The sequence below is a fragment of the Talaromyces stipitatus genome, genomic scaffold, assembly GCF_000003125.1.
Source record: "Talaromyces stipitatus ATCC 10500 scf_1105507295527 genomic scaffold, whole genome shotgun sequence".
In the NCBI taxonomy this organism is placed as follows: Eukaryota; Fungi; Ascomycota; class Eurotiomycetes; order Eurotiales; family Trichocomaceae; genus Talaromyces; species Talaromyces stipitatus.
In genome coordinates, this window is record NW_002990114.1 from 3,833,209 (window position 1) to 3,860,452 (window position 27,244).

The 27,244-nt window shown below is 46.1% G+C and overlaps 7 protein-coding genes across 7 annotated transcripts, besides 3 other annotated features; 5 read left to right on the forward strand and 2 right to left on the reverse strand.

Annotated features, from left to right (window-relative positions):
* Positions 1 to 1,115: 1,115 nt before the first annotated feature.
* Positions 1,116 to 6,863, forward strand: TSTA_094410 (AMP binding domain protein, putative; the record flags this gene model as incomplete). Its single annotated transcript, XM_002479113.1, has 5 exons — positions 1,116 to 1,289; positions 1,349 to 4,874; positions 4,932 to 5,141; positions 5,192 to 5,795; positions 5,855 to 6,863. 5 exons carry the CDS (start codon positions 1,116 to 1,118, stop codon positions 6,861 to 6,863), a joined length of 5,523 nt encoding a protein of 1,840 aa, XP_002479158.1.
* Positions 6,864 to 7,503: 640 nt separating this feature from the next.
* TSTA_094420 (uncharacterized protein) lies at positions 7,504 to 9,500 on the forward strand (the record flags this gene model as incomplete). Its single annotated transcript, XM_002479114.1, has 2 exons — positions 7,504 to 8,081; positions 8,294 to 9,500. 2 exons carry the CDS (start codon positions 7,504 to 7,506, stop codon positions 9,396 to 9,398), a joined length of 1,683 nt encoding a protein of 560 aa, XP_002479159.1. The 3' UTR covers positions 9,399 to 9,500.
* Positions 9,501 to 11,565: 2,065 nt separating this feature from the next.
* Positions 11,566 to 13,681, forward strand: TSTA_094430 (2-isopropylmalate synthase; the record flags this gene model as incomplete). Its single annotated transcript, XM_002479115.1, has 4 exons — positions 11,566 to 11,573; positions 11,640 to 11,784; positions 11,845 to 13,422; positions 13,475 to 13,681. The coding sequence occupies 4 exons, from the start codon at positions 11,566 to 11,568 to the stop codon at positions 13,679 to 13,681; spliced, it is 1,938 nt and encodes a 645-aa protein (XP_002479160.1).
* Positions 13,682 to 14,626: 945 nt separating this feature from the next.
* On the forward strand, positions 14,627 to 16,662 carry TSTA_094440 (uncharacterized protein; the record flags this gene model as incomplete). The annotated part of the gene is made up of 2 exons (XM_002479116.1): positions 14,627 to 15,122; positions 15,194 to 16,662. The coding sequence occupies 2 exons, from the start codon at positions 14,627 to 14,629 to the stop codon at positions 16,660 to 16,662; spliced, it is 1,965 nt and encodes a 654-aa protein (XP_002479161.1).
* Positions 16,663 to 17,540: 878 nt separating this feature from the next.
* Positions 17,541 to 17,612: a sequence feature (CT-rich).
* Positions 17,613 to 17,689: 77 nt separating this feature from the next.
* Positions 17,690 to 17,729: a microsatellite.
* Positions 17,730 to 19,257: 1,528 nt separating this feature from the next.
* TSTA_094450 (cellulose-binding GDSL lipase/acylhydrolase, putative) lies at positions 19,258 to 20,635 on the reverse strand. Its single transcript, XM_002479117.1, has 5 exons — positions 20,364 to 20,635; positions 20,216 to 20,298; positions 19,912 to 20,158; positions 19,600 to 19,864; positions 19,258 to 19,544 (listed from the first exon to the last, which is right to left on the reverse strand). Exons 1-5 carry the CDS (start codon positions 20,531 to 20,533, stop codon positions 19,344 to 19,346), a joined length of 966 nt encoding a protein of 321 aa, XP_002479162.1. The 5' UTR covers positions 20,534 to 20,635; the 3' UTR covers positions 19,258 to 19,343.
* A 1,580-nt stretch (positions 20,636 to 22,215) lies between these two features.
* Positions 22,216 to 22,630, forward strand: TSTA_094460 (uncharacterized protein; the record flags this gene model as incomplete). The annotated part of the gene is made up of 2 exons (XM_002479118.1): positions 22,216 to 22,515; positions 22,562 to 22,630. 2 exons carry the CDS (start codon positions 22,216 to 22,218, stop codon positions 22,628 to 22,630), a joined length of 369 nt encoding a protein of 122 aa, XP_002479163.1.
* A 97-nt stretch (positions 22,631 to 22,727) lies between these two features.
* Positions 22,728 to 25,838: a mobile genetic element.
* A 569-nt stretch (positions 25,839 to 26,407) lies between these two features.
* On the reverse strand, positions 26,408 to 26,890 carry TSTA_094470 (uncharacterized protein; the record flags this gene model as incomplete). The annotated part of the gene is made up of 2 exons (XM_002479119.1): positions 26,408 to 26,697; positions 26,722 to 26,890. The coding sequence occupies 2 exons, from the start codon at positions 26,888 to 26,890 to the stop codon at positions 26,408 to 26,410; spliced, it is 459 nt and encodes a 152-aa protein (XP_002479164.1).
* Between the last annotated feature and the right edge of the window lie 354 nt (positions 26,891 to 27,244).

Consider the following 27,244-nt stretch of genomic DNA (forward strand, 5'->3'; position numbering starts at 1 on the left):
GATGGACGCTGTTGTCGTGAGTGTGTTGTTGAGCGTCGAGCGTTGCTGTCGGTCGATGAAATGTTCGCTGGTGCAGAGGGAAATTGGAGGTGTGTCTCGCTTAGCGAAAGCCCCGTGGGGTGGGGCTAGCTGATCCAATGAGAGCTTAGGTGTCAAGTGACTTTTGGTTTTTGCTTGGCACCACTGTATGCTAACCTGAACAAGCTAGTATTTATGTATTGGCACTTGTCAGGCTGCAAGTCACATGCTCAGTCATCTTCAACTGCCAGCAAGTAACTATGCGGTCAACTAGCTAACTGTTAAGTTATCATGAAGACTTGCCTGACTAAGGATTTTGTCTTACTATGTAGATATCGCTTGATTCCAGCGGATGCTCGCATGCGATATGTTCTAGAAGTATGAGTATGTATATTGCTCTGTATATACACTTTCCGGTCAGAAATACCGAGTAACTTGACCGTATCCCTCTTTGCACCTTAGAATGAGCAGTCGAGGGCAGATCAGCATCTGACTGATTCGTCGTATAAAATTCAAAAAATCCACCACGTCAGGTCGCCCCTGGCAGTCAACGTCGGCCGCGCTGTCATTGGTGTAGTTCCCTTAGTGCAGGCGTAGGTGACACTGGCGCTTCCGCTTTCCCCAACTCCCAAGAACCAACCGCCCGCAAATCAGTGAGGGCCAGAACTGAGACCTTTTAGTCCGTGACAACTTAAGGAATAGACTGCCACCTCACATCTTTTTACGTTTCTCCATTTTTTTTGGCTACCATCAATTGCTGTTTGATGGTGCATACCCCATAAGAAGCAGAGCGTGCTTCTATGCGCTTGCAGATGACACTTTCCATTCGCGTTTGAATTACGGCCGCGGCGGATAATGACTGAAGATAATCCAGAACTGCAGCATGCGTTGCAGGAGCTTGACAGGGAACTTGAGGTGCGCTACCCAATCTGGTCCCTCCCGGAGATTATTACTCACTCTTCGCTTTACTACAGGAAGGAGATATTACAGAGAAAGGGTGAGAAATCCGCAGTACTTTCGGAAACTACCTTCGGCTACTCTAAATTTCGCGGCGCGGGGCACGACGAAGCGACCGGATTGGGAGGTTTAGCTAACACATGGACAGGTACCAAAAGCGGCGCACTCTACTATTCTCGCAGTTCCTTGGATCAGGCAACAATGGAGTCCAGCCGCCGAGCGTTACTATTCAAGGCCCCGGTGGTCAGGTCGACAATTACTCCGGAAGATATCCAGATGTAGGGAGTGACAGCTCGTCAGGCATTGCGAGACAGGTGAGTCAGATCCTGCTTAGACATAGCTAGCGTCTACTCACCGATCATATCTTTTGCAGAGAACACCGTCACTTCAACTTCCCGATCGCGCCGCGTCCAGGGCGTCAGTGGATTCTCTTTTCCTCCCCAAAACTAGTCACCACAACACCTTGGACGTCAACCATCACGAAGATTCAAGAACAGGGACATTAATGAGCCAAAACTATGCCTTCAACCCTAATGAACCATACGATCGTATGAGTCAGGTATCCGCCCGTTATGATCCCAACGTCTACGATCCCGGCGCCTACGAGCCTGACGGAGGCCAGACTCGTCAGTCAACACTGCTGGATTCGCAAGCCTACTTTCAAGATTTTGCCGGCCATCAAAATGAAGACTACAGGAATAGTTATGGAGGCGGGTATCATCGCTATTCGCAGTCCGATGCATTTTCGCCGACAGCGAATATGGCACCTCCATTAATGCCGGCTTCGGAAATAGCCCCTGGAAGCATGCTTAATCACCTTCTACCGCTGGAACCACGAGATATTCCTTTCTCGGTTTATGACCCGTACGATCCCAATACCATGATGTCTAAATTTGATAATTTACCTGCGGTTCTCCGACATCGTGCGAAGACGCAATCGAAGCAACCAGCCTACTGGGTTTTGGACCAGAAAGGCAAAGAGATTGCGTCAATCACATGGGACAAATTAGCCAGTCGCGCAGAGAAGGTTGCTCAAATTATACGGGACAAGAGCAGTTTATACCGCGGCGATCGAGTAGCACTAATCTACCGCGATACCGAGATAATTGAATTTGCTGTGGCTTTGATGGGTTGTTTCATTGCCGGTGTGGTTGCTGTTCCCATCAATAATATAGACGACTATGCAAGTCTTAGTGTCATCCTCACGTCGACGCAAGCCCATCTTGCCTTGACCACAGAGAACAATTTGAAGAACTTCCAGCGGGATATCACAACCCAGAAGCTACAATGGCCCAGGGGTGTTGAGTGGTGGAAGACAAACGAGTTCGGGAGTTATCATCCCAAGAAGAAGGATGACGTTCCGCCTCTCGTTGTTCCCGACCTTGCCTATATTGAATTCTCGCGAGCCCCTACAGGAGACTTGCGCGGGGTTGTCATGAGCCATCGAACGATCATGCACCAAATGGCCTGCCTCAGTGCTATCCTTTCTACCGTACCTGGCTCTAAAGGGGTTGCACAAGAACAAAGCAGAGTCTTGAGTGGTAGCCGCACCGAGATATTGTTTAGTTATCTGGACCCAAGACAAAGCATTGGTATGATCTTGGGTATTTTGTTGACTGTTTACGGCGGGCACACAACGGTCTGGTTGGAAGCTCAAGCAGTAGAAACCCCCGGTCTTTACGCCCATCTCATCACAAAGTACAGGGCCACTGTAATGGCTGCCGACTATCCGGGATTGAAGCGCGTCGCATACAATTATCAGCAAGATCCAATGACCACACGGCACTTTAAGAAGAATTCTGAACCGAACTTCTCCAGTGTAAAGCTTTGTTTGATCGACACGCTCACAGTCGATTCGGAGTTCCATGAGATTCTGGCAGATAGATGGCTGCGGCCGATGCGGAATCCCCGTGCGCGAGAGATAGTCGCTCCAATGCTATGTCTGCCCGAGCACGGAGGTATGGTGATTAGCGTCCGAGATTGGTTAGGAGGTGAAGAGAGAATGGGATGTCCCTTAACACATCCTCTTGACCCGCAAGAGCCAGAGCAGCCAGAGCAGCCAGAAACCGAAAAGAAGAAGACAGAGAACAATGACGGCTTCGGCAGCAGTCTAATTGGAGGAACTCCAGTAACTGCCCCTAAAAAGAAGGTTACAAATGATCTAGCAGAAGTACTGTTGGATAAGGAGGCTCTGAAATCCAACGAGGTTGTTGTGTTAGCGATGGGGGAAGAGGCGAGAAAGCTTGCAGAAACCCGCCCGAACAGTGTGCGAGTTGGTGCATTTGGATATCCATTACCGGACGCTACTCTTGCAATCGTTGATCCTGAGACTAATTTATTATGCACGCCCAATGTCATTGGAGAGATCTGGGTTGATTCTCCGTCTTTGTCCGGTGGATTCTGGGCGTTACCGAAACATACAGAGACTATTTTCCACGCCCGGCCATATAAATTCGACCCTGGGAACCCTACTCCTGTGCTGGTAGAACCGGAATTCCTTCGAACTGGTCTTCTAGGTTGTGTTATCGAGGGCAAGATATTTGTCCTCGGTCTGTATGAAGATAGACTCAGGCAGAAGGTTGAATGGGTGGAGCATGGCCAAGAGATTGTTGAACATCGATACTTCTTCGTGCAACATTTGATCATCAGTATCATGAGGAACGTGCCAAAAGTCAACGATTGCTCTGCGTTTGATGTCTTTGTCAACGAGGAACATTTGCCCATTGTTGTGTTGGAGTCGTACACCGCTTCGACCGCGCCGACAACTTCCGGCGGGCCCCCACGACAGCTGGATGTAGCACTTCTCGAATCTTTGGCAGAGCGTTGCATGGAGGTCCTCTACCAGGAACACCATCTTCGTGTCTACTGTGTCATGATCACGGCTCCAAACACTCTTCCTCGCGTCACTAAAAACGGCAGGCAAGAGATTGGAAACATGCTTTGTCGGAAAGAATTTGATAACGGAACCCTTCCCTGTGTGCATGTCAAGTTCGGAGCTGAACGCGCTGTGATGAACCTGCCGCTCGGTGTAGACCCAGTTGGAGGGATGTGGTCGCCGTTGTCGTCAGACTCTAGGCAAGAGATTCTAGCCATGGAAGAGAAACAATACTCGGGAGTAGACTATCGTGACATTGTTATGGACGATAGGACATCGACGCCACTTAATAATTTCACGAATATCGTCGATCTTGTTCAATGGCGTGTTACGCGTCAAGCAGAGGAGCTATGCTACTGCTCCGTCGACGGCCGTGGCAAGGAAAGTAAAGGGGTGACATGGAAGAAATTTGACACAAAAGTAGCTGCTGTGGCTTCATACCTTAAAAACAAGGTTAAAGTCAAGCCAGGCGATCATTTGGTACTTATGTACACACATTCGGAGGAGTATGTCTTTGCAGTTCATGCTTGTCTCTGTCTTGGCGCAATCGCGATTCCCATGGCGCCGATTGATCAGAACCGATTGCCGGAAGATGCGCCCGCTTTCCTCCACGTCATCTCAGACTTCAAAGTCAAAGCAATCATTGTAAACACCGATGTGGATCATGTCATGAAACAGAAGCTTGTTTCTCAACATATCAAGCAGTCTGCTCAAGTTCTCCGTATTGGGGTTCCCGCTATCTACAACACTACTAAACCGCCAAAGCAGTCACATGGCTGCCGCGATCTTGGTTTCACCATGAACAAAGCATGGCTCCAGGCGAACCATCCTGCTGTTATTTGGACTCACTGGACTGCTGATCAGAGACGTATCTCAGTACAGTTGAATCATGACACTTTGATGGCAATGTGTAAAGTACAGAAAGAGACATGCCAAATGACCAGCGCTAGACCAGTTTTGGGAAGTGTACGAAGTACCGTCGGGTTAGGATTCCTGCACACCTGCCTGCTTGGAGTTTATGTTGGTAAGTCATTTGAAATGGTTAGCATGGTATAGGACACTGAAACTGATCTTTTTCAAGGTGCTCCAACGTATTTGGTTTCCCCGGTGGATTTTGCACAAAACCCCGCATCGCTATTTGTCGCATTGGCGAGGTATAAGATCAAGGATACGTATGCTACCGGCCAGATGTTAGAGTATGCAATGAGCTCCATGGCTGGAAAAGGTTTCCAGCTTCAAGAGTTGAAGAATTTGATGATTGCCACAGATGGCCGACCAAAGGTCGATATGTGTAAGTGTGCTCTGTCTATGGCTACCCAGCAGTTGCTAATTTTTGTACAGACCAAAAAGTTCGACTGCATTTTGCAGCAACCGCACTGGATCGAACCGCAATCAATACTATCTACTCCCACGTCCTCAATCCAATGGTTGCTTCCAGATCCTACATGTGCATTGAGCCTATCGAATTATGGCTCGACTTGCGTGCACTTCGACGGGGTATGGTGTATCCTGTGGATCCAGATGTTGACCCAACTGCCCTTCGTCTGCAAGATTCTGGTATGGTCCCAGTCAATACTCAACTCGCAATTGTGAACCCAGAAACCTGCACGTTGTGCCGTGTGGGAGAGTACGGAGAAATTTGGATTCAGTCCGACGCATGCGCAAAGTCCTTCTATGGCAGTAAACAGGAGTTTGACCTTGAGCGTTTCAATGGCAAAGTCCTTGACGGCGACACTTCGGTACAGTATGTGCGCACAGGTGACCTCGGTTTCCTTCATACAGTCACCCGGCCAATTGGTCCAGGTGGTCAGCCTGTTGAGATGCAAGTTCTGTTTGTACTCGGTGGTATTGGAGAGACCTTCGAGATTAATGGGCTGAATCACTTCCCCGTCGATATCGAAGCGTCTGTGGAGAAATGCCATCGCAATATTGTTGCGGGCGGTTGGTAAGTATTCCTCCTATAACTTTCGAGGCTCTCCACTAATATAACATGATACCGGACAGTGCAGTTTTCCAAGCTGGTGGTCTAGTTGTTGTACTTGTTGAAGTAACCAGGAAGTCATACTTGGCCTCTCTAGTCCCAGTCATTGTTAATGCCGTTCTCAATGACCACCAAATCGTTATAGACATTGTGGCTTTTGTCTCTTTAGGCGACTTCCCACGATCTCGCCTTGGAGAAAAGCAGCGCGGAAAGATCCTCGGCTCGTGGGTGACACGAAAGATGCGCACGATAGCTCAGTTCAGCATTCGCGACGCGGAGGGAGCTGACGCTCAAATGCTCCAGACTAGAATGAGCAGAGGATCTAAAACGGGAAGCATGATGGGAGGCAGCAGTCTTCGACGATCAACGCTTGTTCCTGATAGCGATTCTAGTACGCGTGTTGCCACGGCACCGGTACAAGAAAGACGTGAACTCGTGGATGAGCCGTACACGATGCAGGAAGACGAGGAAGAAAAGCACTATCAGGACCTACTCAACGACCCTGGTTATACAACAGGTAATGATGCATCTCGTGGATTCCAAGAACATCACGATGTGTCGACGCCTCAACCTTTAACAATTGAGACCCACCAAGGATATGAGAAGGAGAAAAACACGACACCAGTCTTAAGTCCAGATGACGGCTTTGATTTTGGGGACAGTTTCGGCCAAACAGGTTATGACGACGATCACCAGGATCGTGGAGCCCTTACTACGAGAAATGTACCATCCGTTGCGGTAGCGCCTCCATCGACAGCCGGGTCTCAAGACTCTCGAGTCTCGCACACCAGTCCTCCAAGGCGCCTGAGAAACGATAGAGGTAATTTACCAAGCCAGCAACAGCAGCAACAATATAGCAGAGCTCCACAAGTCTCAAGCCCAACCGAGAGCCAATCGTGGCTCGATACCTCCCAGCGACCGAACTCAACCGAAGACTGGCCGCAGGAGGCGCTTCTTTATCAGTCGCATTTTGATGAGCAGGACGCAAACGGACAATCTGGAAAGCATCCAGGTAACTTTAATGCTTTCTAAATTATTCCACTCTATCGCAATGAAGCAATTCCATCATATATTCACTGCGAGGATATATGTATATATATGCTACAAAGTTCGCCCAGTCCAGTTTTCTCCCTATCACGTTTTTCAAATTCCCTGTATTCAATTATTTATGAAACCTATATCCCCACATCACATGCACGAGAATCAATTTTGTTGATAGTAACGTACAGCATCTGTCTGTTTCTTTTGATTGTTTCTAGTATCCTGCGTAAAAGCATTTATCCAGAGTTCTTCAATTGGAAGTACGTGCTATATGTATGTTTATGATTTGATGTCAATTGCGTCTCCTTTTTCTATCTATATTGGTATTATTTTTCTTATACCGATGACCGCGCCTGTACCTTGGTAAATATTCATTCCTTGCATGGATCACATCGAATAAGAGCATATACGTGGATGTAATTAGGGCTGGCTGCACATGTGACCTGGTCTGGGGAAAGTGGGTGTCATCAAAGGGCCAATTTGAGTAAGTGCCTGCCACAGGGCCGGACTTATCTGTCATCTTCCTGCTGAGTTCAAAGATCTCTCCGAGAAAATTGGGGACCTCGCTGCATACTATCCATCTTTTCTGAAGAAAAACCGGAGAAAGAGTAAATGATGTTCTTCCATTCCAATGCCTCGATTACAAGTACGATTGGGCTATTTGCGCTCGGCTAGACGACCGTTTACCCCTGGACGGCAGTACTCCTCCCAACCACCTCCAAAGCACACAAGCGAAGATATAGCTGCTCTCCTCTCGAAACCAACATGGTCTATCCGAAGTCTCCTCCCCAATACCCACGATCCGACTATTCCATTATCAATAACTCCTCAGAAACTTCACCATCTACTTCGTCTGTCGGCGCTTCCGCAACCGGTCGATAAAGTGGAGGAAACCTCTATGCTCAGAACTCTCGAAGCTCAGATACATTTCGTCAAGTCGATTCAGGATGTAGATATAAAGGACGATTCGCCACTCCGAGCCATTCGAGATGAGAGTCGCGAGGCAATTAAGGAATCTACTATAAGCTTGGAGACATTGAAAGAAGCACTAGCTAAGGAGGAAGTGGTCGGTCGCAGAAAGAAAATAGAGCGCCGGACTACAACTCTTGAAGATGGAGATGCTAGCCATATTGAGAGCGACCAATGGGATGAAAACACTTTGGGATCTGCTTCAAGGACAGCCGGGAGATTTTTTGTCGTTCAAAAGTCGTAGCTGATTGCGATGATGTTGGTTTCCGGTCTTGGCGTACAGCTATCCGGCCCGCACGTGACGTCGACTGAATGTTGTTGCCTTACCCTCGCATCTTTATCTCTTTTGACCCTTCCAACCATCAATCAAGATTTGTACTGTCATGGCATATCGATTCCTTGACCGATTTTTGAATGCTACGGATCGTGCAAGAAAAAGAATAAAAACGAAGATCATGGCTTGTCCGATTTCCTGTCCGACTCCCAGCGAGGGAATCTGATGGTACTTATCTCGGTTGTCTTGGAGCACATGCGGAAAAAATATTGGAAAGCTTCGAAGCGCTCCATGTCTCCAAGGAACTGTCACCAAAGCCAGAAATTCAAGATACGCCCAACTCGAACAAATCTGGCGATGTTTCTCTATCTAATAAGACCGAGGAAATCATACAAAATGCGGTTGGCTTGGACCCTAAGTCGAGATCAGAAGTCCTCGCGTACTTTGACGAATGGCAGAACTCGGTATTACTGCGGGTAGGGCAGGTTGTAGATGGGCGCGAAGAGTCAGAAGATGGTCAGGTTCAAGTCGACAAATTTCCTAAAGAACCCGCGGAACCGGAACGAAAGACGCTAAATCGATTACAGCAAGTATATCCACCACTTGATACACCGCTTCGAGACACACTCAAGGCACAAAGACTACTTATCCTTCGGTCTCTATTACTTCTACTTTTGGGTCTAGAGCATTACAATGCATACTCACGCGTACTTTTATTGCATATCACCTCCTCATTAAACCTACAGCTCAGTGATATAAACGACAATGAAGCCAAGATAGCACGTGGACTTCTCGACGCTGCAGTAGCAATGACAGCAGACGAAAAAACTAAAAGGAAAGCAGCAGAAAACCAGAATCTTCGAAAATGGAAAGTTGGAATTGCCACAGTAGCTGGTGCCGCTCTTATAGGGATTACCGGTGGTCTAGCTGCGCCTTTGGTAGCAGCTGGACTTGTTACTGTAATGGGTGGACTAGGACTCGGTGGAACCATCGCTGCTTCTTACCTTGGAGCACTCACAAGTAGTGGAGTGGTGGTGGGTGGTCTTTTTGGAGCGTACGGCGGAAAAATGACCGGCAAGGTGATAGATAGATATGCTCGTGAGGTCGAGGACTTTGTCTTCATCCCTATACGAGGGAAATCGGCAAAGAAATTAAAAGATGAAAAAGAAGCTGCAAAGGAAGATCATTGCTTGAGGGTCAATATCGCCTCGACCAAGTATCAATCGCTTTGCCCGTTTGTTAATCAAGGAAGCCAGACAAGGCCATCCATCCGGCGTGCTTAGAATATGATTGTGACGTATCGTAGTAAAGTACTCCTGTAACACTGTCGTTCTTGATCTAGTACCATGGTACCACGAATAATTGAGGTTGCTTCGTTCTTCTGCAAGTTCTAAGGGTGTGTATATGAATGAATCAAGAGCATTATTCGATATTTCTCCCAGCAGAAGGGATCCCGAGGGAGTTCGGCACCCGATACTATAGAAGCAGGTTGATCAGGATTGTTCGAGTCCGCCGCCACATGTATGTTGAACACAATATAGAGAAACGTGGAGTCTATATCCGCACTGCTAGACCTAATATAGCTGCGTAGGTCCTCCATAATCGTTGTTAGGTTGAAGGCCTGAGCAAGTATAGTTTCCTAGCTTGTAAGGGGAATCATCCGATGTCGAGTTGGAGGGAATTGAAACAGGACAGAGTAGCCATTGACAATTTGAAGGGGACCAGTAGACATCGATAATAAAACGGCGATATCCCACTGTCAAAAGATCTGGCAAACATAATGACCCTGCGTCTCCAAGATATCGATTATCGCCGAAGCATGCTGCGGGTAAGCGCGATCGAAGGCTACGTCACGTAGTTGATGGGAACTTGAGCCGAGACATCTCGTTGGCTCTGCAATTTCAGTTAGCTCAAATTACCGTTTATCTGAATGTCTATGTTACCAGTAAATCGACCTGTGAAACTAGCGGGATGTGGAAATTCATAGGTCCTCCCTTTACAGAACAGATGGATTATCCGCAGTACATGAAAGTCTTTCAACTTTTTAAGAACATACCTAGGTATCTGGAGCTCAGGTGTGCAGGTGACTAAGAGCACAAAATAGCGATTTCCGCAGACTGTCCATGAGTCTCGTGGGTGAGATGATGTATGCCGTTGCAATTCATTATACTACCAAAGATGACGTCCTCGACATCTCTAGAAAGCGCTGTCAAAGTTTTGCCACCTCAAGCTCGGTATTTGGAGGGTATACCAAAATATGGGGGCATGTCTCGCTCGTATAGACCCTCTTTGAAGCTATAATGTACTCCATACACCATATTTCTGATGTTACGGAGCGGTTGTGAAGAAGCGACATCGGTGAATCATCGACTGAGATCTAATATCGTGATATTTCAGTGATCATGTGCTTCATTTCAGAGTTTATGCCATGAGTAGCGCTTTTCTGCAACTTTGACAGGATGTGACCTGCTTCTTCCCAGACGATTAGGGTTTCCTTAGCACGTGCACTCATGCGGAGTTCTGCGGCTTCTGCCGGACCTCCGCAGCCCCCGCAAAAAAATGCTTCTCTTCTTTGAGTCACCTTGACCACTTCAGCATCCCGAGTTGTGGGACATACCTTGCAGGTTCTAGGTCAATTCTGAAAATAATACGAGTTCCGGATGGTATCTACCTAGATATGCATCACTGTGTGCGATTTCTACATACCCCGGTAGTTTTATATTTAACCGGCGTATGGACAGAGTCCAGAACATGATGAATCTTCAAGAGACTTGCCACCGAAAATTGATCGCCTGAGTCCTTGTACATATCCGAGTCAATGTGAGACAGGTATTAGTCGATTGATTTTCTAACTCAATCGATTGGCAGAGATCAATTCGTAACTGCAATTCTGTCGTGCTTGCAGGGCTTATGCAGATGATCAATATCCTGTAAAGTATTCGCAACCAACGGTTACATGCGGGGAATTTTTCCTCGCCGAGAGACCGTCGTATGTACTATGTAGCACAAGTCACTTCATATGCATGCACAATCTGGACTCTTATTCGTATGTGCCATGCCAATGAAGTAGAGGAAATAAGGCACCAAGGCGTCGATGTAGTGATCCGAAGGCGGTGGCAGAACCCCTGCAGGCGTCAGAAGGCGCGGCGATTGACTGATGGCTCAGCTCGGTGATACGCCCACGCCCTCCCCACTTCCAGCATAGAGAGAATGGCCATCTCCAGGCTCTGAGTCACCGAATCATATAAAATTCTCCTTCTCTGCCCTTCTCATTGTCTCTTCTTCAATCAATCCCATCCCATTCGAATTGTACACTCAATTCACTTTCCCACCACTGACTGAACCCTCGCCGCTCAACGATAACGCTATCAACGACGAGAGGGCCCGCCTTTTTTTATCGTCGTTCATCATCACCCCGCTCCCGCTAAATAAAAATCAGCCACCGTCACAATGCCAATGTACGTTTCTACCTTCGCCTATTGGAACAGTGCGAAGGACTTACTCTAATTGCTCTTTCATTATAGGCTCAAAGATCCTTCCAAAAAATACAAGCGTTTCAAGCCGATCCACCTCCCAGACCGAACATGGCCGAACAAGACCATCGATAAGCCGCCTCGCTGGCTGGCTACTGATTTACGAGATGGTAACCAGAGCTTGGTAGACCCAATGGTATAATTCTCGATATAATTCAGGGAGATACCGGAACTACAGTTGCTAACATCTTAGCAGGATGGTGACCAGAAGTGGAAATATTTCAATATGCTCGTGGAGCTCGGCTACAAAGAAATTGAAGTCTCTTTCCCATCCGCATCGCAAACCGACTTCGACTTTACTCGCAGAATAATCGAAACTCCCGGTACCGTTCCCGATGATGTTTGGATCCAAGTGCTTTCTCCGTGCCGTGAGGATCTCATCCGCCGCACAGTCGATTCCTTGAAGGGAGCAAAGAAGGCCATTCTCCACATGTACTTGGCTACAAGCGAATGCTTCCGTCGCATAGTTTTCAATATGACAAAAGAGCAGAGTTTAGCATTGGCCGTCAAGTGCACTAAATACGCTCGATCCATCACAAAGGATGACCCGTCTACTGCTGGAACGGAATGGCAATATGAATTCTCCCCCGAGACATTCTCCGACACTGACCCGGATTATGTTATTCAAGTGTGTGAAGCCGTGAAAGAAGCTTGGGGCCCAACTGAAGAGCACCCTATGATTTTCAACTTGCCTGCGACTGTTGAAATGTCCACACCAAACGTCTATGCCGATCAGATTGAGTACTTCTGCCGCAATATGACGGAACGCAACAAGTTTGCCGTCTCTCTTCACCCTCACAACGATCGTGGCTGTGCTGTGGCAGCTGCTGAACTTGCCCAGATGGCTGGTGCAGACAGGGTCGAGGGAACTCTCTTCGGTAATGGAGAGCGGACGGGAAATGTCGATTTGGTCACTCTTGCCTTGAACCTTTACACCCAGGGCATTCACCCTGGAATTGACTTTTCAGATCTTAACTCTGTCATCAAAGTCGTCGAAGAAAGCAACAAGATCCCAGTCAATGAACGCTGGCCTTATGGTGGACAGCTGGTGGTGTGTGCTTTCAGTGGTAGTCACCAAGATGCAATCAAGAAGGGTTTCGTGGCCCGCGAAGCTGCAAACAACAGTGTCGAAGACCCTTGGGAGATTCCTTACCTACCTTTGGATCCACAAGATATTGGCCGAACATACGAAGCAGTTATTCGTGTCAACTCCCAAAGTGGCAAAGGTGGTGCTGCATGGATCATTCTCAAGAGTCTAGAACTCGACCTACCACGTGGATTGCAAGTTGAATTCAGTAAAATCGTGCAAAAGGAGACCGAAAGACTCAACCGCGAGCTTCGACCAAGTGAGATTGTAGACTTGTTTGAAACTGCCTACCATCTCAAGACCAACCCCCGCTTTACTCTGGTCGATTATAACATCACCACCGATCGATCGCAGTCACCGGCGTCACTGGAGCCTGGCAAAGCGCTCAACACGCGCAACCTCAACCGTCGGTTTACGGGCATTATCGAGATCGATGGCATCCAACATCCCATCACTGGTGTTGGTCCAGGTGCCATTTCGTCCTTGGCTAACGCTCTTTCAACTTTGGGCATTGATCTCGATGTGCAAGATTACAAGGAACACTCCGTGGGTGTAGGAAGCCACGTTCGCGCTGCTACATATATTCAATGCACGGCTTCCCAGTCGAAAGATGTTGTTTGGGGTGTCGGCCTCCACCAAGATGTTGTCCAGGCCAGTTTGATCGCTCTCTTGAGTGCTGCTAGCTCGGTAAGCACCCTTCTTTTCCTCTAGTAAAGTGTGAATCTAATCCATGAGCTAGTTCCTTACATCCCGCGCTGGATCACCTGCACCCTTCCGTCCTGTGCGTTCCAACACTTTAACCGACGAAGACCTCCAAGCAATTGAGCAGCTTTCATCCAGTATTCGAAACTTGGACGAGGAGCAGGAGAAGAAGAACGCTGCTGAAGGTGTCCAGCAACAAAAAGCTGATATTGAAAAGCTTGAAAAACAAGTTGAGCAATTGTAAAAAGCAAAAGTTGGTAAATTTTGTGTGTATACAATTTATAATCTTTTTATTTCTTGTCTTTTACCTACGTGGAGGCACAAAAATTGTTAATGGAAAAATGATGTGACCTTGGGCTGGAACCGCCTTTTTCGTGCAAGCTGCGTTTAAAAATGAAATGGAAAATGGTGCACGCTGCTGTATTCCACATGTAGTATTAAGAAATAATATGGAAGTTTATGCTTAACCTCAGGGTCAAGCCTTAGGGTGCATTTTGTACTTTCGCAATGACTGCCCACTTTAAAGGCTACTAGCCTGTCCATTGGTCCATGACAACCTGTTTAAAAATAACAATGCGGCTGAGAAGACTAAGCGTATGGAGGAATTTAGCACAATGTCCAGGCATTTGGGGCCATTTTAGCGAGTCAAGCACACCAGCCAAGCCCCGATCTTCAACATTACACATCTTGTAATTTGTTGGAGATAAAACACGCTAACATGGGCTTGTTGTTGGCTTTATGCTTGGCATTGTGGTAGGGGCTTTTGCAGAGAAATGTTGACATGCGTAAATTCTACGTATAAGTAGCGTACAGAGTCCATTCGCAATGGGTTTGGGACTTATAAGTCAACTCAACTCGTAACAATGGGTAGCCAAGGGAGGTATGATGCCCTTATTCCTTTGCGAGATTCTCCTTCTGCAAAGAGTCCAGTCAATACCAATTATAATAAGTATGAGCTGGCCCAATATTCATATTTTCGAGAATATTCCCATGGCTAACTTGCTCTTTCTCAAGAGGGCCAACACTATCAGATGAGGTAGTAGCACCTGAGAGAGTGAGCATTGACTCCAGCGGCAGTATACGGATCAAGCAAGATGGAGACGGAAAGAACAAATCAAAGAGAGAGCGACGGAAAATCGCGATATCGCGGGACAGGTCGACTGCTTTTGGGCATTTTCTCCAATTCCACATGATTCCAGTCGGAGTTGCAGTGGCTCTCATCGTTCTCAATGTCCAATCTCGGTTCCTGGGTTCCAATAGCGAATGGTCCAATCTGTTTCAATTCATTGCCAAGTTGCACGAAATATTGATGCAGATCTCGATCGCGACTGCGATGCTGGGCTATCAACAATACCTGCTCACTCGGTCCAACTCTGCACTGCCGTTTGGTGCCATATTCTCTGCATATAACGCGACACAGGTGGGTTATCTGTGGTCGGCCGAGTTCCGAGCCAGTTTGACGGCTCAGTTCCCACTGCTTCTCAAGACTGGGTTCTTGTTTTTTGTTCCTGCAAGTATCCTACTTGCTTCTGCTGTCGGGCCTGCGAGCGCTATTGCAATGTTGCCTAGACTCGTCAATTTTACCATACCAGACAACCAAATAGGACTGGATCACACTTACAGTGATCTCTTTCCGACGGCTTTTAATCAACCTGGTGGGCTATTAGAAAACAATATTCAGAAACGTAAGATATGTCTACTCGCTTGAAAGAAAAGAGAGTATGGCTCAACGTTATTGACTTGATAAACAAAATAGAAAACGCACAATCCCCTGCCATTGGCTGGGAATATCTTCGAAACCTTCCCAGCGTGGGACAGGATCAGCTCACGTTAGTCGGTTTGCAGATGGCGACTGAGGACTTAGGGAATGGAAATGGCAGATCTTACGACGTGATGCCACCACTATACACCGTCGATGTGTTGAATAATATCTGGTACACTCTTTCATACTATGATAGAATCATAAGAACCTTATCAGTTCAATACGCCCCGAACAGTACCGTGGCTACTGTGCAACAGGTCCCAGTCGCAGCAGGCCTATCCACGGCAGCTTATAATGCCCTCCGAGCAGTACCTGGTGAAGCCGCGAGGGGACAAGCTAGTATTCAAATCGCCCATCCATTTGTGAGCTCTATCTGCATGCTGAATCCGGTTATGAACGAGAGCGACACTCGTGCCATCGAGTTCCCAGCAACTTTTCTCTCAACGAATGCTACAGGGGTTGACACCATACCTTACACTAATATCACTCGACAACAGCTGTGGCACCAAGTGCAGGATCAAGGAGAAGGTCAGATTATCTGGGTGGACAATGTATCCTTTTCAACCGAGCGGACTTTAGGAGCCATCGTTGTACAGCCGGATTTCTGTGACAACGGCCAGAAATATCTCAGCATGTCAGCATGTGCAGTAAGTGGGCTCTGGGCCGACATGACCGCCCAGATCTTCGTTACGACCACGCACGATAAGCGAGCAGAAAGCCTTATATCAAGGGACTATCTGAACACGCTGCCACCGGCAGCATCGTGGCCGGCAGTCTCTATATCGAAAGAATGGGCGAATAGCATCACCTCCCAGATTGCAAATCAGAATCGAACCGTGGCAGATAATCTTCTTAGGTCTCTCTTACTGACGGAGGTTGTGTGCCCAGTAAACGGTAGCTATACCACCAACTCTACGATGTCAGATGCGTACCGGCCTATGATGCACGAAGCTATTATCTCCTCTCTAATAGCAAACGGCATGTCCTATGCCGTAGGCAAGTTCATAACATCAGACACACGTCTCAAGAATGGTGATTTCCAATGGATCAATTCAACCAACTACGGCGACGAGTCGAGGCCAGCCGGATTCATCATGTCATTCCAGTCCAGCGTTGAAGGTTATGCCTGGAATATGGACGGAGTAGCCATCAAAATCGCCATTCCGATTCTTCTCATATACATTCTATATGCAACCGGCTATATTGCATACACTCTAGTCACGGGCCATAGCACACGTGCTTGGGACACGATGTCGAGCATGACGGCTTTGGCGTTTAATTCAAGACCTTCAAAGGTATTGGAGAATACGAGTGTGCGTATTTCGCAGATAGAGACATTCCGGAATTTGGTCAGTGTTCAGGAAGTAGAGTCAGAGCAGCGGTTGGAGCTGGTTTTTCAACAAGATGAACAGGATCGAGCTGGTTTACTTCGACGGGTTAGGGCTGGCAAACCATATTCATAGTTGTCGGAATGTGAATATCAACCTTGCACGTTTCGGCACCGGATATTAGTTAGTCCGATATGGCACGTGCATGCCGGATATTATTGTAAAATTTCCGTACTAGTGCTAACTGGGTTAGGCCAACCAAAGAAGTTTCTTAGAGTAGGGATTTTTCTGATATTTCTGCACACTATCTAAAACTTCACTATCTGACAATCTTGGTCCTTTTATATTCACATTCTCAATACAAATGACATCATTTGAAACCACAATCTGTACTCGATCGAACTTTCTAGATATAAGCTGTAAAGTTGATTTGTAATATCAATCTTATGTTGATGTGTGAATCCAATTTCCCGAAATTTCCTGTTGATCAGTATCTGTACGGTTCTCTGGATCACATCCCAAAGAGGAATAGCGCAGTATAGTTCCAACAGATATATACTAGCTAGCTATCCCCCGGGCCCCCTTGCTCTTGGGGGTCAGTCATCAATATTAAGAATTCCACACCATATTGATCAGGCTCATCAGCTTGTCGGATTAGCTGTTCTACGAATCTAGTGCTAGCGACCTAGGCGTAGATAAACCGACAATAGTATTCGCTCAAATATATAAGAGTATATAACTAGCAGTCACAAAGTATTACCTAATTATGGGAAAAAGGAAGCCGTTTATTCGAGATACAGGTACTAAGATCAAACAAGCAGAGTGAAGAAAGGAGACGGATGTGGTATTCAGTAGGACTTCAAGGCATTATCGAGGAGACAGTCATAAGTCCATAAGTGTTTGCAATAAGTCTCCTGGAAGCCCTCTCGTTGTTCATGTGATCTCAAGCAAACGAAGGCGAGAGCAAACAGCGGGCATCCAACACCATTACTATTCCCTCAATGATTCACCCCCTGCTTCCCCCTTTTCTCTTTTGTTCTCTTTTGTTCTCTATTTTTTTCTTCTTCCTCTGCTTCGTGTTCTCCATATTACTATCATTGCCATCATCACTATCCTACTCTTTTTGATCATCCAAACCATCCATCAAATTATCAAAATGGAGACCATCACCACCACCACCGTCACAGCCACAAACACCACCATGGCAACCCTTGTAGGCCTTTTGTGCGAGAATAACTAAAAAGCTCTGAGGTAACCACACCAACTTTCAAAGTATGCAGCATCCGTTTATGCAGCAGTGATAGGCACCAGTGCCAACGATATGACGACCAGGGCAGTTAGCCTTGTGATCGGGTGGACTTCTCGTGAAGCGGCTGGGTGGTCGTTTTAGCTTACTGTTTGATTGCTGTCTTTGTGGTTTTCGTCGGCTGGTCCCCTGTTGTGGCCATCATGGTCCGCAATTGGTAGGTGTTCTTCCCATTTCACTTGGATTGTTGTTTTGCTAATATGGTCTATATTATACAAAACATAAAGCAAGCCATCTCCACCCAGCCAAGCAAAACCACCTGGGGAGGCAAGCCGACGTTCCAAAGTTGCGGATGAACCAAAGATGACGACCAAATCTGAGGCGGGCACCGGGCCTCAAAGAGTTGTATATACCCAAAGACAAAATATGTGAGCATAACTGATCGTAATCAGATATTGACAGCAATGATTCCAGGGTGCCAGTGTCACCTGTTGAGCATCTTGGGAGGGCTTCACCTCCTTAAAACAGGCATTGTGGCAGGTGGAGGGTCGAGGATGGTTTCATCTGTTTTTTTTTGTCTTTTATTTTGTCTAACTAGTAGTTAACTATACTTGAAACGTATTACATAAACACATGGATTACTGCCTTCCACCTGACTTGAAAGTCTTTCTAGCGTGCGACAATAAGTATAGATCAGACGTCTACATGATACCGTTCTGAGGTGGGCTGACTATCATAACCATCTCCCTTTACTCTTCCTGTTTGTCTTCATGTTTCACGTTGTTCATCTCATCCTTCTTCTTCACCGTTGATTCTTCGTACCCTGTGAGTATATATATACTCGTCAGACTAAACCGAGGAATGCGATATAAAGAAGAAAATTAACATAATATTCTCTGGCTAGCCTCTGGGAAGCAGAGTACCAGCCTATCCACCAGTAGCCATAGGCAAATAGAAATACAGAGTATCGCCTGCCGGATCGATATGGGTGATGTGGGCGTTAGGTAGTCTTGACTGTTCTAGTAATTTTCAGCTGGCGCTTCTTCTGCAATGGTATTATGATAGAAGAGAATATCTGATCTCAACGAAATGAATTGAAGCGCCATCACGAGAATAGAGCAAACCTCTTTGCTGTTTCAGTAAAGAAACAAAGCCGTTGCTCGGGATTTTTTATTTGGACTAGGTCCGAGGAGGCATTTTGGCCAATCATTTTTTACGTCTACAGGGAATTTCTAGGGTTAGGGTCTAGTCGTCAACGTATCTTGAAGTGCTTTAGTAAAAGTGCAATGCTCTTCGCTCTCATGTAAGAACATTTTAGGAAAGTTAGTCGGACATCACATGTAATAGACATGGAAGCCATTATCTCTATGGAACCTAGGACGGTTTACACTTTCTGACAACCCAGCATGAAATTGATTGGGTCTTTATATGACCTTCAGCGCTCAACGAGATACTCATCCACCTTGAAAACAGCATATCTAAGCATGGCTCGGTTGTATATTCTATAATTTCAAACTCCATAATTTGCACTATATACATTGTAGTAAATCAGAAGAAATCTCAGGTGAAATCACCACCCGAGAGGCTCAAGATTGGGCAACATATCCTCAGCCTGGTACTTGTGATATTTCCAGCCAGGATGCAATTTATTCCACCAGACACAACTAGACCCATCGGTATTCATGCATGTGGCATCTTGGTAACCATATTTAGCAGGATTGTCAAGAACATGAGTCATATACTGGAATGAGTTGTAAAACACCACGGTTGCCTATACGAGGGTCAGATCTATATTCTAGTTTGAGGGTAGCAGTCAGTCTACTTACATCCTTGTGATCATTGCTGAACCGAAGCAACATATCATTCAGACCCTTATTGTACGCCGTCACCATCTCGGCATGACGTTGGAACTGTTCTGGTAAATCGTTTTCTTCGTGTACCTGTGGGCTGCGGGTTGATGGTGGGCAATTCAAAAATAGAAACTTTCGCACCCCGTCAGAATAAATTTGCTCGACGAGCGGCCGATATCTACTCATCAATGTTGACACGAAGGTAGAAGGGTCGTCATTATGTGCGAAGCCGTAGTAAACGCTTGGATTATTAGTACTCTATAATATGCTTTAAAGATGAGGACTTACTCGTTAATCCCAATCCAAAACGAAGCAACTGTATTGTCCGCCGTCCAAGGCGCATATGCTGGCCTCGAAGCATAGTATAATTGAAAAGCGTCTACTTGGGAAGTCATATCACCAAATCCCCAGGTAGCTAGTGAATTATCAATTGTTGCGCCAGCGATGGCTAGACTGTATGTTAGGATTAAAGTAGTGTTATATTGCGTGGTCAAGTATCCGATCCAATTATTGCCGCCGCTCTGCGTGCCTGGATCTACGTGAAGTGTTAGAGGTCATCTCCGTCGACTCTTGAATAAAAATAGTGACATACGGGGAGTAGAGTTTCCCATCGGATTTGATGCCGAAGGTTGTGCAGAGCTGATATTGAAGCCTGTCGCGGACCAGGAATCACCACTAAGTAGTCAATGTCATCAATGAGGTTGTTATTAACTGAATATTATGTAAAAGCTGAGACTTACAAAGCAAACCAATACAGTGGTGAGTGTACGGGCTTCGATATTGATATTGCAGGCGACGAGTGGTAGTTGCGAAGCCATACCAAAACGGATGTGACGAACACTGCCAGGGCAGTGTAGGAAATTAAGGATCGGTAATTCATGGTCGATAGTAATCTATCCAATGAATACATCTTCTATCAAGAACCCAGGCACATTATGCCTGTTAACTGCTCGTGGAATAAACAATAAGATGTAGAGTCCTGAAGAAAGAAAATGTTTATCTCATTAGAATCAGTACAGGGTCAAGTCAAGTGCTACTAGCATTATACATCTCCGCCAATCAACCACTGACAGGCGGATCTTGGCTTGCGGCTTGCCAAGACGGGCATGTCCACTTTGCGTGTCCCGATTTCCGGCTAGATCCGCACTCAACCTCCACACTGGCCTTAACTACTATGGTATCTTGGGTCACCGAACTACATAGAAATACTATGGTAGTTAGTATGAACTCTGTTAAAAATAGGGTTGGTTATGAACCGCTAATTGAGCACGTTAGCCGGAAGTGACTAACGGAGGCCGAGATGTTTTCCAACAAGTAGATTCTCTAACAACTACCTATTCCTGGAACACGGCTCTGAGAGATATAGAGTATTCTCCCCTGCGCTAACTGCTTTGGGATAGCGTGTTCCAGTTGGTTACCTAAGCAGCGTCCGATCCCACTGTATGCTATGTACTATTGCTGGGTGCTTTCCAACAAACTCTGTGGCATTATCATTTGGGGATATCTTATCTTATAAGTTAGACTATCAAACATGCTTCTGATATCAATGTGCGAGAAATTACTATTCAGTGCGTGTATATAGACATCTAATTTATCTTTACCTACTAAATGTTATGAGCTGACCTCATGACCATGTTGGGGCGAAGCCCTCACGGATATTGACATATAGAGTTTCGCTAGATTATTGTTCGGCAACCCCGAACATGAAGCTATTCCCAGATTGCGAACGGACACCCAATATCCGGCCGGATATTGACAATAGCGCTCTCTGCCGATCCCCGGCAGCCCCGACAATCTCAGCAACCCCGGGCATGAGGCTATTCCTAGAGAGAAGCCTGTCGGAAGCTCCAATTCCCCTTGCCTATATAAGATTGTATGCGCGTGAAAAACTTGTTGTTTTCTTTCTCTTTCCTTTCCTCATGTTATGTTTTCTACTCGAATATGCCCTTATAGTGAGCATTAGACGGGACTAGCCCGTAACATAAAGGAGTGATATACGGTGGAGCTTACCAACGTTACTCAAGATACCATAGTACATACATACGTACTTTGAAATCTTTTTGCTACATGTTTGGACGTTGCCACTCTTGTATATATATATCAGTTGTAACGAAAGAAAGGCTTTATCGACAAACATGAAAATAAGATGAGAGTCTATCAGCTCCCAAGCCTTAACCATGAATAGAACCTATTTTTATTTCCAAGTACTACCACACTATGTTCTAGTAAGATGCAGCTAAGCGCCGAGGTCGCCATTCAGAGCTTTTAGTTTTGATTGAGCTGGTTGATTTGTGGCACAGCCGTCTTTTTACCAGGGTTGTCTCAATTCTTTGCCCAAGATTAAGAAAAACATATACCGTATAAGGGAATAGCCTAGGAATAAATTTCTCTCCCTTTCCCCTGTTTGATTTTGCCAGCTTTTGTTTAATCTGTTCATTTCTTTCGCTTCTGATTTTTGGCCTTTGACGTGACCATACCACCAGGGCCGAATATATGCCAATGACAGAAGGGGAAAATGTGATGTTTTTCTCGGCGCAGGAAGTCCAACTTATAAGAATGCTGTACATTCTGCTCACCCTCGTTCCCTCCGTGATGGCAGTCTGTTATCGTCTCAATGGCGATAGCGTGTCTGATCCCATTTTTCAACCATGTGGCAATCCTGGTACTACGAGCATGTGCTGCGCTACTAACCGCACAAACCCCTCGGGCGGTAACTACGACAATGGATACACTGCGGACGTATGTCTTGAGAATGGGATTTGTCAGAACAAGATTTTTGTTACTTATGAAGATGGAGATACTACTTTGGTAACCTTGTATTACCGGGATTACTGCACAAGTTCCAACTGGACCAAGGACGGAGGGTGCTTGAATGTGTGTACAGAGCAAACGGTATGTTTCAAGAAAGGAAAGGTACTGTGATATATATTATTTTCAGAAACTGACTACTTTCCGACACTCTCTGGGAGAGTCCATTCTTGTCGTTGTTCAGCAATGGCAAGTCTAATCGCAGTTGATTTGGCTTGATATGGCTGTATCTCTGGTAGACGTTCTAGTCCTGTCGAATTCCGTGCTTCAGCTTTTGATCGTTATTTCAAGATCATGTCTGTGTGCGCTGGGATCCGAATTGTATTGACCGCGTTTCCTCGCTGCTGTAAGATCTGAATCCGTTTATATATCCTCCGTATGGTTTCTTGGCCAGACTGTTGACGGGGTTAGCTGATTGTTGCCAGTGCGGATCTGTTGCTACTCAGGATGGATATCCATCTCTGGCATGTCCCGGGCGGGATACGTTCCAGGGCCACTGCCATCGCTTCTAACTCTGCTGTATAAAGGTTTTGCTCTGTCCTTTTGCCCAAGGTGATAGAGTAACTGGACATATCGTTCCCATTGCTGGCCGCTTGAGTGTCTCTTATGCAACCCCATGTGCCCACAATCCCTGATCTGGTGGAAGCGCTTGTAGCAATTAGGATGTCTACTGCCTTGCTAGCAATATCAATAACTTTATCCCCATCCCTTTCGCATATCGTTAGTATCCGGCCCGCCCACGGTGGTACTGTGAATGCCTGGATAGTTTCTATCCGCTCAGTTTTTGTTGCTAGTGGCTGAGCTATTCTCTGTAAAGGAGATATAAACCTTCGAGTTGTAATAGTTCTCAGTTTCCTCAGCGGGTTCCATTTGGGTAGGGTCTGTATTTCGATCCACAGCTTCGTAGATTTCTCCATGTGTCGGTTCTGGAAAGGTTGAATCCCTGCTTCTGCTTCACTCACTGCTGTTGCGACTGTCCGAAAAGCCCCTATAACTGCAATAGCTCCATGTCTCTGCATTCTGTTTAAATACTGTGTTCCCTTTATCCCACAGGCATGCATCCACACACTCGAAGCATAGTCTGCCACTGGCGCCACTGTAGCCCTAAACAGTTGCCTTACTGTCCGCGGAGATGCCATCTTTAGCCTTCTCAGCGCCATAGCTGCCACAAGTCCGTTAGTGGCAGCATTAGTAATGTGTTCCTTGAAGCATAGCTGGGAATCCATTACTACTCCTAGGATCTTTGCGCTTTCCTTTGGTTCGACTGTTTCGCCTTTGATCATAAATGGTATGCTGCTTGACCGGCTACCGGTCCAGGTGAAGTGCACAATAGTTGTTTTATCACCTTCAAATGTAGCTCCGCTGCACCTTTCCCAGTCTAAGGCTCTGTCGATTACTGTTTGAATGCTAGCACGGTTCGCCCCGACTGATGGACCTGTTACCCAGGTAGTATAGTCATCCACGAAGGCCACTGAGCCTCCTGTTGCGCTGATCTTGCTAAACAAGGTCTGCGTTGAAGAAGAGAAACAGTATTGGGGACAACGGTGATCCTTGTGGTAAGGCTGCTTGAGGTAGCTCCCGTTGTTCACTTGTTAGCCCATTGACCACAATGATGGCAGTACGCCTCGAACAGAAGGCGTTAATCCATTGAACTGTCTTATCAGGTATTCCCCTTGCCTTGAGTCTCTAGAGCAGTCTCTCTTTGAAGACTCCATTGTATGCCCCTTTGACATCAAAGCTGACTAAGCTAAGAACCTTTTTATTTCTCCAGGCCTGATAGATTTCTTTCTGAAGTAGTAAAAGTGCTTGTTCTGCCGAGCGCCTCTTTCTTGCTCCAAAGTGGTTTATAGGCAATAGACTGAACATTTCAACAGCATATGATATCTTTTCTGCAATGACCGCTTCCAGTATTTTGCCCAGTATGGAGAGTAATGATATAGGTCTCCATGCTTTGGCTAGTGAGTAGTTATCTTTTTCTGGCTTCTTAGTGGTATAATCTTAGCATTTCTCCATTAGGAATGGAGGTCACTATCTCGAAGTGATGTCTAAAAGATAAGAAACACTCTTTCTTTGACCACTGGCCAGAGCTATCTCTATATCATTGCTGGAAGGCCATCCTCTCCAGGTGCTTTCCATAGCTTAGCTTCAAAGACTTTCCATTCGATCTCCTCCATAGTTAGCTCCAGCATGTATAACAGTTCCCTTTGTGGCTTGGTTCCCTCATCTTTAATTGTTGCTGGTAGAGGTGGGAAGAACATGGCAAGCAGTTCCTCAGCCTGTTCCATTTTATCTTTTGTAGAAGAGCCATCTAGCTTTATTAATGGTGGTATCTTGTCACTGAATGAGCTGCTCGCTAGTTTTAGATATTTAGTAGCTTGCCATATATTAGTATCATTGATAAGAAAATCCTCCCAGTGAGTTTTCTTCTGTTTTTGGATTACATTATGATATTCTTTTACCGCCTCACGTGTTTATTATTCAAGCTCAGGAATTGCACGTCCTGCTCTATGTCGCGATCTGGCCTGATTTCTCCAGTATATGTATATATGGCGAAGCTGCGTCAGATCTGTTATCCACCATTGTTTAGCATATGGTGAGGGTTTTGCCTTCGGTGTAAGTTTTGGGACTGCTTCTATAACTGCTATCATGAGGCGGTCCGTCTGCAGCTGGACTAAGCCATCTAGAGGAACCACTTGCAAGCTAGTAGTGACTCTAGCTCTGATTTCTGCCTAAGGCGTGTTCTTCCAGAGTAGTCTCTTAGTGGCAGGTCGATCTGGAACTGATATATCAAACTCTGTCTCAATAGCCTGATGATCTGATCCATGGTTTGTATAATATATACTGCATCTAACCATCTCTTCTGCTAGCTCCATCGATACCAAGACTAAGTCAATCATTATTTCTATATCCCCTGAATGCCATGTCTTTGTGCCTCTAGGTAAAAGACTGTAGAGAGAGTGTTTACTCATAAAATTAACTAGTGCATTAGCCTCCCCTTGTCTCGCAGATAATATTTGATCTCCGCCCCAGAGTTAATCATGCCAGTTGAAGTCTCCCATAATTAGAATGTCTGTGCGTATTCCATCTCTACCTCGTATATCTACTACTAGGCTATGTAATAGCCTAGTCGTAGATATCAATGCTTCCTCGTTATTCCCCTCCACATAGACTGAAACCACTAACACTGCCCGGTCCAGCAGTTGTAGTAGCGCGGCTATCAGATCAGGTGATGCCACCAGGATCTGTTCTGCCACAATATCACTCTAAACCTATAGCATGCTCCGGATTGGCTATCTTCCTTCATGTCTTTTTGTAGGTATCAACTTTGTCCAGTAACTGTGTCCCATTAGGCTTGTCACAATCATATTCTCAATCATCTGCGCGTATGGTTCAGATATTACTATTACTCCGTAGCCTCTAACTTCGTCATTATTTATCAAGCTTTGTTGTATCATGTTCCTTTTACCGACATTGAGTTGTAGTACGCAAAGTGATTTATGCATGGGACTACATGAGGCGTTCTCGACAGTTTTTACTAAACGATTTGTGTGGTCCTCTGTAAGGAACACATTTTAGAATTGTACCCTGGTAGGTGCTGTGGTGATGTCCCTTATTTGCACATTTACCGCAGGTCTGAGTCTTTTTTACAAGAGAAGGCCTTGTGCCCTATTTCCTAGCAGTTAAAACATTAAGCCGGTCCTATCCATGGTTCAAAGATTCAAGTGTACGCGGATTCTCCTACTATATCAAAGTAGTTACCTTCTAGCAGGCGTTTGGCATCTATTCCTTTGGTAATATATACTACCATAGATCCATATGCTTTATTTGAGTCCTTCTTGCTAAGCTAGGAGATCTTGGCAATGCTAACATTATTCTCTTTCCCTAGGGCCTCAGCTGCTCCTAGTAGGATATTGTCATCTATATCCAGGATCGCTGTCCGGTTGGCATTGTCGATTTTGACTGGGTAGAGCTGGTCTCATAGCACTCTCCATCCTGGTACATTTAGCTTTTGAGCAGCCTCTTTGACGCATTGGATCTCCTCCTGTCTGCAAATGATTTTGACTTGGTTATCATTTTTTGGATCCTTGATTACTGCTGCACAGCGCCAGGTCCCCATTCCTTCCTTTCCCTGCATCTCTTTTTCGATCATCTGTCTGACATTAGCTATCTGTGCCTTGGCTTTGTCTTCTTCTCCAACACGAGACATGTCAATTGTGCAGAATAGTGTGTTCGCCCATGTAGGGGGCACTACAGGGCCTAGAGGGCCTAGGAGTGTACCCTGCTAGTAACCAGATTGGCTATTGGCTATATTTGTGAATGATGGTTGTGGTTTGGTCTGCATTTGAGCTGCATTGATTGGCGTTTTCGCGATAGTTTCCAATTGCTCCCAGAGTTGCTTGCAATCTTCCGCGGACTGGTTTTGAATTGCTTCTATTTGGGTTTGTAGTCCTTTGATCATGTCATTCTGTTCCTAGATAATTTTCTCTTGTTTGCTAAGCGTTTCTTTCAAACTTTTGACCTCCCGATAGGTTCCCTCTAAGTACTGGCACATCTTTCTAAGCATCACCTAGTTTTCGTCCTGGGCGCACTGCCTCTCCTCAATCTGGTTAGCAGCCTTCCTCACTGCAGTTGGCTTTGCTTTTGGCGTCGTCTTCCTAGTTGCAGTAGTGGAGTCGGTGCTGTCAGCGCCTTCCAGAGCTTCTCGAGCTCTAGTTGACGGTACTACGACGCGTCCTACACGCGTCGTTATGGCCGGATCTTCCTCCATCTCGCCTCCGGCCCTCTTCGTCTTCACCCAACTACCCAAGAATCT